The sequence below is a fragment of the Ricinus communis genome, chromosome 8 (assembly GCF_019578655.1).
Source record: "Ricinus communis isolate WT05 ecotype wild-type chromosome 8, ASM1957865v1, whole genome shotgun sequence".
NCBI lineage: Eukaryota > Viridiplantae > Streptophyta > Magnoliopsida > Malpighiales > Euphorbiaceae > Ricinus > Ricinus communis.
In genome coordinates this window covers 11,692,060-11,707,272 of record NC_063263.1, presented here as the reverse complement: position 1 = coordinate 11,707,272, position 15,213 = coordinate 11,692,060, and the positions used below count along the sequence as shown (strand labels likewise).

General features: G+C 32.5%; 2 protein-coding genes and 1 pseudogene across 2 annotated transcripts; 1 reads left to right on the top strand and 2 right to left on the bottom strand.

The window, feature by feature from the left end:
• Positions 1-1,201: 1,201 nt before the first annotated feature.
• LOC8280284 lies at positions 1,202-5,812 on the top strand (annotated as a pseudogene).
• A 5,682-nt stretch (positions 5,813-11,494) lies between these two features.
• Positions 11,495-13,226, bottom strand: LOC112533795 (putative wall-associated receptor kinase-like 11). The gene has a single exon (XM_025156235.2). The coding sequence runs from the start codon at positions 12,797-12,799 to the stop codon at positions 11,696-11,698; it is 1,104 nt and encodes a 367-aa protein (XP_025012003.1). The 5' UTR covers positions 12,800-13,226; the 3' UTR covers positions 11,495-11,695.
• Positions 13,227-13,335: 109 nt separating this feature from the next.
• Positions 13,336-15,213, bottom strand: LOC8280282 (wall-associated receptor kinase-like 2). The gene is made up of 2 exons (XM_025156271.2): positions 14,254-15,213; positions 13,336-13,610 (listed from the first exon to the last, which is right to left on the bottom strand). Exons 1-2 carry the CDS (start codon positions 15,098-15,100, stop codon positions 13,495-13,497), a joined length of 963 nt encoding a protein of 320 aa, XP_025012039.1. The 5' UTR covers positions 15,101-15,213; the 3' UTR covers positions 13,336-13,494.

Below are 15,213 nucleotides of genomic sequence, written 5' to 3'. Positions count from 1 at the left end.
TGATCCGTAATTGTCATGAACGATTGACACAAGTAGCAAGGAGCTGGCTCATGTATGTGTGATTACGGCTTATTCGAATTACATAGCTTGCATGATAGGCTCTAAGGAAATAAAGGAACAAGGTTATTTCAATTGCAGTTATCTCAATTAAATTAATGTTGGTTTAGTCATTCTCATTATTCTTAATGCTATCATTAAGTTGATATGGAACGCTATCGTGCCCAGTTGACTAATGGTAAGTTTTGATTTGGATGTTGGGTTCAAGTCAACTATATTAGGAGAATTACACTTGTTGCGGCTTTTTCGAATAAGTAGACTAAGTACTTGAATAGAAGAATTGATATTTTAGCCTATGATCATGATTACAATTGGATGAAATCAGCACTCTTGAATTGGAAATTTGTTAAGATTGATTTTTATTTACTTTAAATATTCAGCCTTCATTATTTTCTGCCTATTTATAATTTTGATTCAAACATTCAAAACCCCCCCTTTTATTTTACTTTGAGAAGCTATTCACATTGGTTCTCTTGGGATTCGACCTGGTTTCACTTTTTCTACAAATTAGTTTAAGAAAATCAGTAATTTATTTTGAAGGGCTTCGACAACCCGTTCAATAATGTCACGCATGACATTGTTACAATTAAAAATACATGATTAAATTGAGAAAACCGTCGAGGGTCGAGAATTCTTTTGCAATTAACCCTTAAATAATCACTCATTGAAAAGACAGTATAAAATTATTGTAGGATTCATTGAGTGGGACATATTCTTTACTGAGTTACGATAGATATTGATAATTAGACCATTATATATATCTTTTAATACTTAATATTTATTTTTATTTTTTCTATTAAGACACATGTTTGTTCTTAATAGTGAAATATTTATATTTTTTTATGATATTTTTTAAAGTGATATGAAATTTAAATTTTGAAATCTATTAAAAGAAATTATTTTATCAATGTCATTAGACTAATCGCTAACTTTTTTTAATCCTTTGTGCCTAGATAAAAAGAAATAATATCAAAGATTAAAAATAAGTATATTTTAAAGTCTAGTTTAAATAGTAGTAGCATTTGCTTCTGTAAGTAGAGGTTTCAGCTTTTTTTTAAAAATAAATTTTTATTTTTTATAGTGAGGATAAAAAGACGCTAATTTCTATTGCGGGTAGTCCATGACGTGAATTAACGGAAAAAGATTGAAAATGAGTCGTATGTTGTTTCAAATGGACATCAATGATGTGCGGAAAGTGGAGTCGACGAGTGTATGTCCAAGAGTTAAACTAGTAACTTTAGGAACGTGCTTAAAAAAGGATCAAAGAAGTCAAATACTAACTGCTGACTCCAACGACCACCCACACTCTTTTCATTTTTTTGCCGCTCATCTCTCTCAGGATTATCTCATATTCAGAACTCCAGAAATTAACGGCTCTCTAAAAACTATTAGCTTCTTTGCATTCTTGCTCCAAGTAAGTACCAACTTCACCTTCTCTCTTTCTAGTTATAAAATAAGAATAAAGAAAAGGATTACACGAATCTTGTTTTAACACTTTTTTTGCTGCTACATTTCTTGATTCTTACTGTTTCTGCTTTGAACTCTAATGGGTTGGCTTTATTATCACTCATGAGGCGCTGGACATCTGTGCCTCCTTCTATAACCTCAAGCTGGAATGGTTCTGATTCAACCCCCTGTTCATGGGTAGGAATAATATGTAGCAGTAGTACCCATAATGTTATTTATTTAAATCTTACTGGCTACGCTATTTCTGATCGATTAGGACCTGAAATTGCACATCTGGAAAACTTACAGATTCTTGATTTAAGTGATAATAGTTTCTCTGGCGTGATTCCGTCACAACTTAGTAATTGTACTCTTCTTGAAAGTTTAGATCTTTCTCAAAATTTCTTTGCTGGAGAAATACCGTACAGCTTAAAGAACCTGCAGAGTTTAAAGAAGTTGAGTCTTTATAATAATATTCTGAGTGGAGAAATACCTCAATGGCTGTTTCAAATTTCACATTTGGAGACAATATTCTTAGACCATAACGGTTTTAATGGTTTGATCCCCTGGAACGTCGGGAATTTGAGTGAGGTTTTGAGTTTATGGCTGGATTCCAATCAGTTATCAGGTACAATTCCTGATTCTATAGGGAATTGTAGTAAATTGGAACAACTTGGTCTCAGTGAGAACCAATTTGTAGGGGTTTTTCCTAAGAGTCTAAATGTTCTTGATAATCTTGTCATCTTAGATATCAGCAATAACAGTCTTGTGGGCAATATTCATTTTGGTTTGGGAAATTGCAAGAATTTAGAAAGTCTAGCTTTGTCATACAATGGCTTTATTGGGGAGCTTCCACAAGGTCTGGGAAATTGTAGTAGCTTAAATGAGTTGGCCATTGTGGGTAACCAGTTAACAGGCAATATACCTTCTTCCTATGGCCTGCTAGATAATCTTTCACTTCTTTACCTTACTGAAAATCAATTGTCTGGGAGAATTCCTGCTGAACTTGGGAAATGCAAGTCATTAACAGAGTTGAATTTATATAGAAACCAACCTGAGGGTGAAATTCCAAGCGAATTGGGAATGCTTAGTGAACTGCAAAACCTTGAATTGTTTGAGAACCACTTGTCTGGTGAGGTTCCAATTAGCATTTGGAAAATCCCAAGCCTTTGATATGTTTTGTTATATAGAAATAATCTTTCTGGTGAACTACCTCTCGGAATGACACAGCTCAAGAATTTGGAAAGCATCATATTGTATGACAACCAGTTCTTTGGAGTCATATCTCAAGGTTTAGGAGTTAACAGCAGCTTGCAGATACTTGATCTAATGAATAATCAATTTACTGGTCAAGCTCCCCCAAACCTTTGCTATCGGAAGCATTTAGGAGTACTGAATTTGGGTCAAAACCATTTGCAAGGTAGCATACCATCTGATGTAGGAAACTGCCCAACACTCTGGAGACTGATCCTAAGCCACAATAATCTCTCTGGGGTTCTTCCAGAATTTCCAGAAAGTCCAAACCTTTCATTCATGTTCATCCGTGACAATAACATCACTGGGAAAATCCATCAAGCTTGGGGAACTGCACCAATCTCACTTACATCAATTTGTCCATGAACAAGCTTACGGGTTTTATTCCTCCAGAGCTTGGTAATCTTGTAAATCTCACAGAAGTGATCCTAGCCCATAACCATTTGCAAGGTTATTTGCCACCTCAAATATCAATCTGGAAGAAGTTAGACAAGTTTGATGTTGGATTCAATTCATTACATTGTTCGGTTCCATCAAGTTTGAGGAATTGAACTAGTGTGTCTACTCTTATTTTTGAAGAAAATCATTTTACTGGAGGCATTCTGTAATTTCTGTCAGAACTTGAAAAGCTTAGCCTTTTGCGAATGGGTGGAAACATGCTGGCAGGAGAGATACCCTCTTCGATTGGAAAATTGAGGAATCTGCGATATGGTTTGAATATCAGTAATATTGGGTTGGTTGGTCATATTCCTTTGGAACTTCGTGGTTTGGCCAGCCTAATCAGTCTAGATATTTCTAGCAACAATTTAACAGGAAGTTTAGAAGTTCTTGATAGAATGCAGTCACTATTGAAAGTTAATGTTTCACACAACCTCTTCACTGGTCCAATACCTGAAACACTGATGAAAATGTTGAATGCATCTCCATCATCATTCTTTGGCAATCCTGGCCTTTGTGTCAATTGTCTTATGTCAGGTGGCTTGAATTGCTTTGGAAACATTTTTTTTAGAGAATGTGACAATGATTCCAACAATGGGAAGGCACTTAGTAGAGTGCAAACTGCAATGATTGCCCTTGGAACCTCGTCAGGACTCTGCCTGCTTCTGGGATTAGCTTATTTCTTTCTACTTTGCCGAAAAGGACAGCACCAGGAAGTGCAAGACAAGGATGAACCCCTACTCAAACAAATAATGAAGGCTACTGAGAATCTAAATGAGAGATACATTATTGGGAAGGGAGCCCAAGGAGCTGTTTTTAAAGCTGTTTTGGGTCCAGGCAATATCTTTGCAGCAAAGAAGCTTGAATTTGCAGAGCAAATAGATGGAAATCGAAGCATGGTTAGAGAAATTCAAACCTTTGAGAAGATTAGGCATCGAAATTTGGTCAAAGTGGAAGAATTTTGGTTTAAAAAGGATTATGGATTAATTTTATACAAGTACATGGAAAATGGGAGTCTTCATGACGTATTATATAAAGTGAATCCACCACTAAAGCTGGAATGGAGTGTTCGCTATAACATAGCACTTGGAACTGCTCATGGATTGGCGTATCTCCATTAGGATTGTGATCCCCCCCATATTGCACCGAGACATCAAGCCACAAAATATACTTCTAGACTCTGAAATGGAGCCTCGCATCTCAGACTTTGGTATTGCGAAGCATCTTGATCAGTCATCCACTTCAGCACCATCCACTGCGATATCTGGTACAATTGGATATATAGCACCAGGTGATTATCTCACAAACTTTAGTCTTACATATATTATATGCACACCCATGTTCATTTTTCTAAGATCAAGACTATTTTGGCCTTGCAGAAAATGCATTCACGACAACCAAGGGGAAGGAATCTGACGTATATAGTTATGGGGTCGTTTTGCTTGAATTAATAACCAGAAAGACGCCTTCAGATCCATCCTTTACGGAGAAAATGGATATTGTTGGATGGGTTAGGTCTGTCTGGAGTGAAACCCAACAAATCACTATGATTGTTGATTTATTCCTTTTAGACGAAACTGTGGATTCACATATTGCAAAACAAGTTATTGGCATGCTTCTAATTGCATTAAAATGTAGTGATAAGGAGCCAAACAACAGACCTACAATGAGAGATGTTATCAATCAATTGCTGGACTTGAAGTCATGAATCCTCCTCACAGAAGCAGATACAACAAGGTTTAACTTTGTAATTTGATGTATCCAACTGTCAATTCATCTTAATTCTTTTGCCCATTTTCTGCGTAATGTTTCTTCTGCATACATAGCCATGTAGTTCTGTTATATATTATGGTGTATATGTAAAGTGGCTGAATTCTCACTGTCTTGGGTTTTTCTTGGTCCATCTTTTAATTGCAGCTTACTGAAAAAGAAGGGTAAAAGGATATCTCATCTGTCGTTGTATATGTTACAGAAGAAGAAAAGAATACTAGAAGCATGTATGGTCTTTGAGTGAATTGCAGAATACTGAGATTCAAGTATAGACTCGGCTATAACTGCAAGTGTTTCACCTTCCAGTTGATAAGCCTGCAACATCAGTTTCTTCAAAGCTCTAAAATAGCTTCTCCTAATTTTGCCATCAAATGCTGAAAATTTAATTATTTTACTAACAACAATATCAGAATATTGAAGAAAAAGAAAAAAAAAAAAAAAGAATCCGCCAAATGCTCTGATCTATCAAGTTTTAAATACACGACTGATTATTGCCATCTTCTCAAGTTGATAGTGCAGGTTCTAGCAGTTGAGGAGAAGCAAAAAAGCTCCTCATGTTGGTCTCCCAAAAAATAAAATGAAATACATGGGTTTAATATATCGTCGGAACTCCAGCAAGTTGTAAGAGAGGCAGGATCCTGGAGGTTGGATTCAATTTCTTCACTATTTGTGAAATATACAACTCCTTCTGAGAAACTTGAATCCCCTCAAATCCAACTCAAGTGTCACTTTCTTCATTGTAGGCCGTTCCTTTCCGTTCAGGTTCAAGTATCTATCTCTCAAGATTAGCAACTACCATAACTTCTCACCATATCCTGACATGAACAAAGTTCTTGCTTTAAAAGTAGTCCACCATTTCTTTCGTAGAATTTTTCTTTGTGCTTTATGTTTTTTTCTTCTTCTTTTCATACATTTGTATAACCATCTTACACTAATAACCATCTTCAAGTTGCAGCTTATGTTTCCTATGAAGTTTGTGAAATGGATCATACTTTGTATTAGAATTTCAAAGTTTTCAATCATGATAACTGGCAGCCTCGAAGGGTTTTTTGCAGTAGCAGAGGAGTGAGAAAAGGGGACTCCACGTCCCCTATTTTCTTTGTAATTGCCATGGAATACCTATCTAGACTTGTCAAATGTAAAAAGGGCTTAAGCTTCCATCCAAAATGTAGCTTGTTGAAGCTAAATAATCTGTGTTTGCTGATGATTTTCATTTTTGGCCATGGGGATGTGCAATTAAAAACTTAATTAAAGAGAGAAGATGAGGAGAAAAGTGTTTTAAGTTTGACAAATTTTTTGTCCTAGCCTTTTCTTTTCCTAACTTTTTACTCTGAGATTGCATACTATACATCAATATTATATTTATAGTTTCTAACTGACGAGACACGTTTAATAAATATGAATTATATTAATTAATAATGTTATATGTGATTTTATAATATAAATAAATAAGTAAATATAAAAATATATTATATATAATAAATAAAATATCTAAAATCAATTAATTCTAGATGATGCTAATTTGTTTTCTTTAGATGTATTTAAATATAAGATGATAAATTAAGTCTATTTAAGAAATTCTCTATTAATAAATATCTATCTAATCTAATATTTATAATATAACTATAACTATATTATTTTTAAAAGAAAAAAAATGAAAGAAGAAAAAGGTACTCGTAAAATCGAATATATTGTGTATTATTCTACTAAAATCATATTAAAATTAAATTAAACATAAAAGGCAAAAGGGCTTAGTTCCAAAGTTCATGAAAATATCAATTATTTTTGTTGTTAGATAGGCTAGCTAAGAAATAATGACAGATTTTGATTAATGAATATATAACTTTTAACTTTATTAATTAATATTAAATTGATATCTTTTTTTTTTGGGTGAATAAAGCGAGGTTAAATTTGAAAAATAAGATACTAAAATTAACAACACTCATTTCCAAGTAGGGATAGCCATGGCTCAGGCTCAAGAATCGCACGTCGAGATTTGGAACCAGCGATTCATAGTTCAATGGAAACTTAAATCGAACTAAAACCATCCCTTGAATGGTCCAGGGCCGGTTAATTATATATATTTCAAAAAAAATATAATTATAATGATTATCTTAAAAAAGTGACATATTAATTATATTTCAATATTATATTAACTGATTTATTAGTTTTCTAATTAGATAATGATTCTAATTCTAAAAAATAATAATTTTAAATATTATATATATTAATAAATTAATTTTTAATTATATAATAATTTTTAATTCTAAAAATAGTAATGTCAATAATATTGATAATATTAATTTATATAATATCAAAATTAATTAAAGAATATTTTAGAATAATCTTTATATTAATACACTAATAAAATCTTAAAACACTAAAAAAGTTGAAAAAAATTTAAAAATATCTAATTTACTGTTACTTTTAAAATATGATTAGAAACTCTATTAAATTTTATTTATAAATTTAATTTTATATTCATATAATAATAATAAATATATTACGATAAACATCATGGTAGTATTTATATACTTTCAAATAAAAAAGAAATTATGATTATTGAAAATCAATTCAAGGGGTTTTCATTGCCTTAATCATGGTTTATTGGACCGTGTGAAATATAATAAGGATCAATTCACCCTATTTCAGGAGGTTCATTAGACAAACCGCCAGCACAGGCAAGTATTTCTGCAATTCCAAAGTAGTTCTCCTGCATCGATCCTCTAATGCTGACGAGGCATTCTCAATTACGGAGTGTTGCCAGAAGAAACCAACAGTTCAATGCAATTGGACGAATTAGTCCCGGTGCTAGCTAGAAAAACTTGAGCATCTCAAACTAGAAACAACATCCTTGAGTTCGATTTCTTTACTGTTTTGCAAACTCTTCCGAGAAAGTTGAATCTCCTACAATCTGATTGAAACTTATAGTTTTTGCTTATTTCATATGTAATATTAATAGTCATTTTCTGATGGTTATTTCAAAAACTTACAGTTTTTTAAAGTTATTTTGTGATGGTAAGGTTAACATAACAAATTAGTCACTGAACATGTTACCTGGAGTCTGTCATGACCTCTCCTGCTATATTGGCAGCAGTACTCAAGACAATTCTCCACTTTTTGGACCTTGTCAAATGTTATTCTCGAAATCTTCCTCATGCTTAGCTAATGCTCGTCCAAAATTTCCTGTTCAGTTTGTGTACAGCTATGCCGAAATGAGGCAGGTCGGAAGGGTGAGAAAGAAGTCCTGCTCTGCTGCCCTGTATTAAGCAAGGTGCGTTGACTTCGTCATGTAGCTGACTGAAGGTCTATCCATGAGAGTGAGCCGAATGGGATATCCCAAAAGAGGAACACCGGAGCTCATTCACAAGGGAACTACCCTCGGGATGCTTCCACAAAGTCTTCATGAGTTAAGTGTTCCCTACTTGGGAGCTAGTAAGATAGTAAAGCCTGCTTTAAAACTTGAGATATATATATATATATGGTCTTACCACTGTAACCTTTAGGAAAATAGGGGTTGCCATTGCAGCCCGGCTTGCACTTGCATTTCCTTCGTTCGTTGTAATGTACATACTTTTTACGATGGTCACAATCTAAAATTTCTTTGTCTTTTGCATAATAATCATCCTCAAAGAACCAATCCACAAGCACTCCAACAAGATTTATATTTTCTATCTCCACATTTGAATTTTTTATATGCCTTCCGAACCACGATTCGTCTACAAGAAAAGGTAACCTGCATCGTCGACCATCATTTTCAACAGTATAGTCATCATATTTGTCTATACTTATATTCCATACTTGGAGACCTGAAACAACCAAACCCTGGCAGTAATCTCTACCACTGCGACGATTATCTACTTCTCATTATATTTAAGTCACATTTTCACAAATTACTCACTTAATCATCGAAATAAGTGGCGGAACAATCCTGTTTGGTATTTTCTAACCATTCTTGTAGGTACTTTAAAGATCGAATCAGTCTTTGAAAGATCTTATTGATACCGAGTTATTAGTTGCTAAAGAAAAAAATTACCTTTAATTCTTTTATCTTTATTTATAGAAGAAGAGAATACAATGCATCTTTTCATAAGTGTTTTTTAGAATTTTTTTTATCTAAATAATAAACACGATTTTTTTTTTAAAAATTTGAAATTTTGTTCAAGTTAGAATATCTATTTATTGTAAAACATATGAATAATTTGTTAAAGTTATTTTATTTTTGAATTAATTTTGAGTTTAATAGCGTTACTTGAACTTTTGGCTTTATTTTAGGATTAAATGCTATTTACCTTCTCTGATTTGGTCTGATATATTAGTTGGTCTCTGCATTTTTTATATACATTAAAATTTTTTTGAGTTTTAATAAAACTAACTACTATTCCTTTTGTATTAGTCAAATGACTAAACTGGTAATTTAGTATTATAATTTAATCATTGAACTTATTATCAAGTATCAAATAAGAATTACTTTCTGCACTTCATGTCCCTATATTAAAAAATTGTCGCCAGTTCCTCCAAGCATTATGGCTAAGACGTGTAGTTTTTCAACAATACAATCACTTAAATATATGACTCAAATAGCTTTTCAGATTGCTCGCTCAATCTCTTCTCCTCTTTTGAGTATGTTGTCTATGAAATAACAATTTCTTGTCTATATAGAGCAACATAGAGATGGCTAGTGAAATTACTACGAGTATCCACACCTGTAAAACTTGGAAATACTTGATGCGCTATTGGCTTGACATATTAAGGAGAAGAAGACATGCGAAACCTTGAGTATTTGGGAAACTACGTAGAGGATGTTGTAAGTGGAATAAGCAACAAAGTGAAACTTCCTCCAGTACGTGTAACTATACTTCTTCTACGTTGTGAAGATAGCGATTTTCAATAATTTTTTATAGAAAAGATTAGTACCACATGCATAGAGAGCCTAAAAGAGTGTCATCTTTTTCTAGCTAATGGTAGGATTATAAATCTACCAAACATCTCGCGAGCTATTCGGAGCTCGGATTGATAAAAAGCTCGTTCAAGATTATTCGTTAATTTAAATAAGTTGAGTTCGAGTTCAATTTCGAGCTTGATAATATTATTGAGCCGAGCTCGAACTTGACAGAGTTTGGTTTGTTAGCTCACAAACTTACTCGTTTACTGGCTCGAGCTTGAGCTTGGTTCGTTTATTTTTTATTTTATTTATGAATTATTGTATATTATAAAATTTAATTACATTTTTACGACGGTAAAAGTATTCGTCTAATTATATTAATTTAATAAAAGAATATTTATTATTAAAATCTTAATTAGTATATAATAGGTCATATGATTAACTATGCACTAGTGTAGAAAGAAAAAATTAAATATTGTGTCTAAATGAATATAGTCAGTGGTATTACCATTATTGTGAAACTTTATATATCTTAACCTTAATACAAAGTATTTTCTTTTTAATCTCATGCTCTTTGCTTTTTAGATATCTTATAATTGTCTAACTCAAATTTTAGAGTCAATAGAGTGGAGTATCGATGTTGAATCATACGGTTTTTTTTTTTAATTTTAATTTTATTAAAACTTTGGATTGAATTTACGTTTATATTTATAAATGGTAATCAAATTGTAAACTAAGTTAAAATAAATCAAAACTGTAATTTATATAAGTTAATAAAATTTAGCTACTTTATTATATCACATTTCGGCTATTAATTTTATATTTTAAAATTTATTTTAAATTTCATAAATATTATCCATTAAAAGGTGAGTGCCACTAGAAAATGAAATAGTGAGTCTGGTTTATATTCTCTTTTAAGTTAATACACACTTGTAATATAATTAGTATGGTCTTTTTACAATTTGTAAACATCAATGGTCTTTACTTTTATTATTCACGTTGTTTTAGTAATATTTTTTACATGTTTTACTATATTTTTAGAAACTACTTTTAATTATTTTTATTGCAAATTTAATTTTTTTTTATTTTTTTGCTAAATTTGATACTCTTATCATTTTTTGCTATATTTTTTAGATGTTGTAATTAATTAATTTAATTATTAAAAAATATTTAACGAGCTCGAGTTCGAACTCGAATTTTTCTCATTATGCAACCATTTAATGAATCAAATTCGAGCCGAGCTCGAGCTATTCGTCGAACCGAACTAGTTGCAAACCGAACTCGAATTATTCGCGAGCCTAATTATTTTTAAAAGAGCCGAACTCGAACTCCATTATAAATGCTCGAACCGAGCTCGAGCTTTTGCTGAAATTAAACAAACTAAGCTTGAACTTATTGATATTTGGCTCGGCTCGGTTCGATTACAATCCTACTGAATGATGTATACCATCGCTTTACATATCTATCGTCAATGCCAACTATATAAATATAAATAAATAAAACATGATACATTAATTTATTGCTTCATCACCTGTCAAGAAGTTAACACGAAATTGCCGCTAAAACATATTAATTTATATAAGATTTTATTTTATATGGATTAAAATCCTGTCATGTATTAGCAAATATCACAAGTCACAACGGAAAAAAAAAACAATATTTTTATTTAAAATATTAGAGTTTCTATAATATCATTACACACATACCAACATAGCTTATTTCCATCAAGTAGACACGTCCATCCACTAGCTATCTAAGCTTAAAACTAAGAGCAAAAGCAAAACAGATCTGGATAGGAAAAAGAAAAAAAAATATTGTTACCACGTTCTGCTAGAAACCATTGGTTCAAGCACTAACCCTAAAACTTGTGTAAGTTGAAGCATTAATACCATCCTCCAAGTTGGAATCAATTTCTTCACTTTGTTCTTTGTCTTCTTTTGAAAACCGAATTCCTTCTAACTCCATTGCCACTTCTGTCATTGTAGGTCGTCTATCTCTAATCAAGTTCAGGCATTTTTTCGCAACATTAGCAACAGTTATGACTTCTTCTTTAACATAATGCTCCATAATTTGAGGGTCAATTATATCAAAGAGTTCGTCATGTCTCATTGATTGATTGAACAGCTCGGCTAAACTAATACTCTCTTCTGACTCCGATGAAAATGTTGGTTTTCTCCCAGTCAAGAGCTCAACGAGTACTACCCCGAAGCTATACACATCACTCCTCTCTGTAAACTCACCTGTTCTGAAATACTCAGGATCCATGTACCCAGGAGTTCCCCGTGCACCAGTGGTACGGTGAGTTTGATCACTGGCAATGGATCTTGAAATTCCAAAATCTGATAGCTTTGCACCATACTTTTCATCCAGGAGTATATTTGTAGACTTAATATCTCGATGATAAATTGGTGTACGTGCTGCAAATTGCAAATAGGAAAGTGCTCTTGAAATTTGTACGGCAATCTGTAAGCGCATTTTCCATGACAGGTGAAAATCCGTCCTTTTGTTATGAAGATTCTCGGAAAGGGTACCATGTGACATGTATTCATAAACAAGCAGAGGCACTTCAGTCTCTAAGCAACATCCAAGTAGCTTCACCACGTTCCTGTGATTAATTTGTAAAAGAATGACAACCTCATTAATGAACTCTTCAAATCTCAGTTCATCAACTGCATTGGATATTTTAATTGCAACGTTTTTTCCATCTGTCAACATTCCTTTGTAAACTTTACCTTGACCTCCTTGACCAATAATTCTACTATTATTAAAATGATCAGTTGCCTTTTCCATATCTTGCAAACTGAACATAGAAGTCTTCTTTAAGTCGTCTTGATTTAGATGCAACTTTGACACTCGTTTGAAGAATTCTTTTCTTCTCTTGATTTTCTTGCTTTTCTTCAACGCTACATGTGACCACCACCCACCAATTATCAGCAGAATTAATGCCATAAAGACCACTACGCTGCCTGCAAAACAAATTCAGCATTGAAAGCATTTCCTTTTTTCTTTGATTTTTTTTTTTTTTTTTAACAACGTTTATGTAACAAGTGCATAGAGGAGAAAACATTTTATTAGTAGGAAACTCTTACTATTCATAGTCAAAATCACTTGAGCTGTGTGATATACATTACTTATTAAGTATTGCATTTGCCTGTATAATATAGAGGTTTTTCATTAAAGGGAGGAAATAACATTACTAATTGAGCTTGATTTTGGCTCAATTTCAAGTCAAACAATTTAATGTTTGAGCTTAAGATCAACTCCTTGAAATAAATTTTATGTGAGTTAGCTTATTTATATATGTACGAATGAATCTTTACAAGATAAATAAATAAAATATATAAGCTTGGCTCATTTAAAAATATATTAGTCAAGCTTGCAACCACGACTCAATAAAGATAAATAAGCTAAGTTCAATAAAGTTTAACTAATTATATTGTTAAAAAGAAAAATAAGCTAAAAAAAGTCAAGAATTATTGTTGCCACTTTAGGTCTAAACAAAAAGTTTTAGGTTAATTAAGTGTTGATGGTATTTTTGTTTCACAGAGGGAGCAGTTGCTTATAATGAACATTTGAGCACCATGGGCCTATCAAAATAAATATTAATCTTAATATGTTTTTGCAAGATTTTGAAAATGAAGTCATTAGCAAGTGATAATCAAAGATCTACGAACACGGCACTCATATCCTCCGGGTTTATTCGCACAAGTAGTCGGCCAATGGCATCCATGTTGCTCGGAAATTTTGCATTCGTCAATATCTGAAATAAGAAATGCCAAATTCAGTAAGTTTGGTTTCAAATAAAGCTTATTCTTTTGTAATTAATATATTTAATAAATTTAAATTTTAAAAATACTAGTATAACATAAAATTTATAAAGAAAATATAATAAAAATATATACCAAGACTAGACAAAATTGTTTTTAATACTAATTAGTTTTCTGTATTTGGGTTGGATAGTTATTGCTATCTTTGATTATATATTAGAAAAGTATTTATAAATATTAAATTTGATTAACACTGAATTGTTCATATAACTATATGTTATATAAGACGATAAGATTATGCTTATGTGTAAAATATACATTACATTCAAAACAAACTATATATATATATATAATTTAAAACTAATAAATTATTAGATTAAAAAGATTTTATTACATAAAAAGCTGGCTAACAAGTGATTGCTAGAGAAAGCACTCTAAAACAACTTTTTATAGTGGGTTACACTTTTACTTTATAGATAGTAGGACCTTTCATGTCTTCTTATGGTGGCACTGTTAAAAGATAACTAAGTTTGTATTTAACAATTTCTAAGATTTTAAACTATTTATTAATATTTCTACTACTACTAATAATAATACTAATAATGATTAGAATCTTAATGATATAATTCTACGTACCACTGCACCCACTGGGAAGATAGGGGTTGCCATTGTAGCCCGGCTTGCACTTGCATTTCCTTCTTTCGTTATAATGTACAGACTTTTCACGATGGTCACAATATACGGTTTCTTTGTTCGTTTCATCATCACCCTCAAAGAACCAATCCACAAGCACTGCAACAGATTTTATCTTCTCTAGCTCCACACTTGATTTTTTTATATGCTCTCCAAACCACGATTCTTCTGCAAGAAAAGCTAACCTGCATCGTCGACCATCACTTTCAACAGCATAGTCGTATCTTTCTATACTTATATTCCATACTTGGAGACCTGAAACAACCATACCCTGGCAGTAATCTCTATCATTGTGACGATTCTCTACTTCTCCAGAAGTTCTTTTATGGTCGCAATTTAACCAGCACCCCATAAAAGTAGGCATAGGGTCAGCGATATAAGTAAAGCTGTTGCACCCCATGGCAGTGAAGGCATTTTCGGTGGAGAAGTAAAAAGGACTTCCTTTCAAATTAAGGCCTTCACCGGTTTCTCCAACAACACCAGAACAGTTAGAGGAAATAACTGGACTTTTGAGTAGAAGAGTGCTCTCCTCTAGCGAAATTTTAAGTATCTCAGACTTCACCTTCCTTAAGAAAGGCGTGTGAGACTTTTTGGTTTTCTTGCAACCAACTGCATACCATTCATTCCAGTAACAATCGCTGGCTCCCATTCCAAACGGGTACGGGATTATAAGATTTCCGCAGCGATCGACGCATTTAGGCTTGGCAACTGATTCTGATACTGCCATGGGTAAGATTTTGGAAACTAGCAATAGCAAGAGAATTATTTGGGACACACTTTGAACCATCATATGGCTTTGCTATCGCCTCCTATTTTGAAACTCAGAGATTTAGAAAAGACGAACAAAAGATCTTGAGTGATCTAAGTTGTACAAAAAAGAACTTGCGATTTAGAAGAGATTCA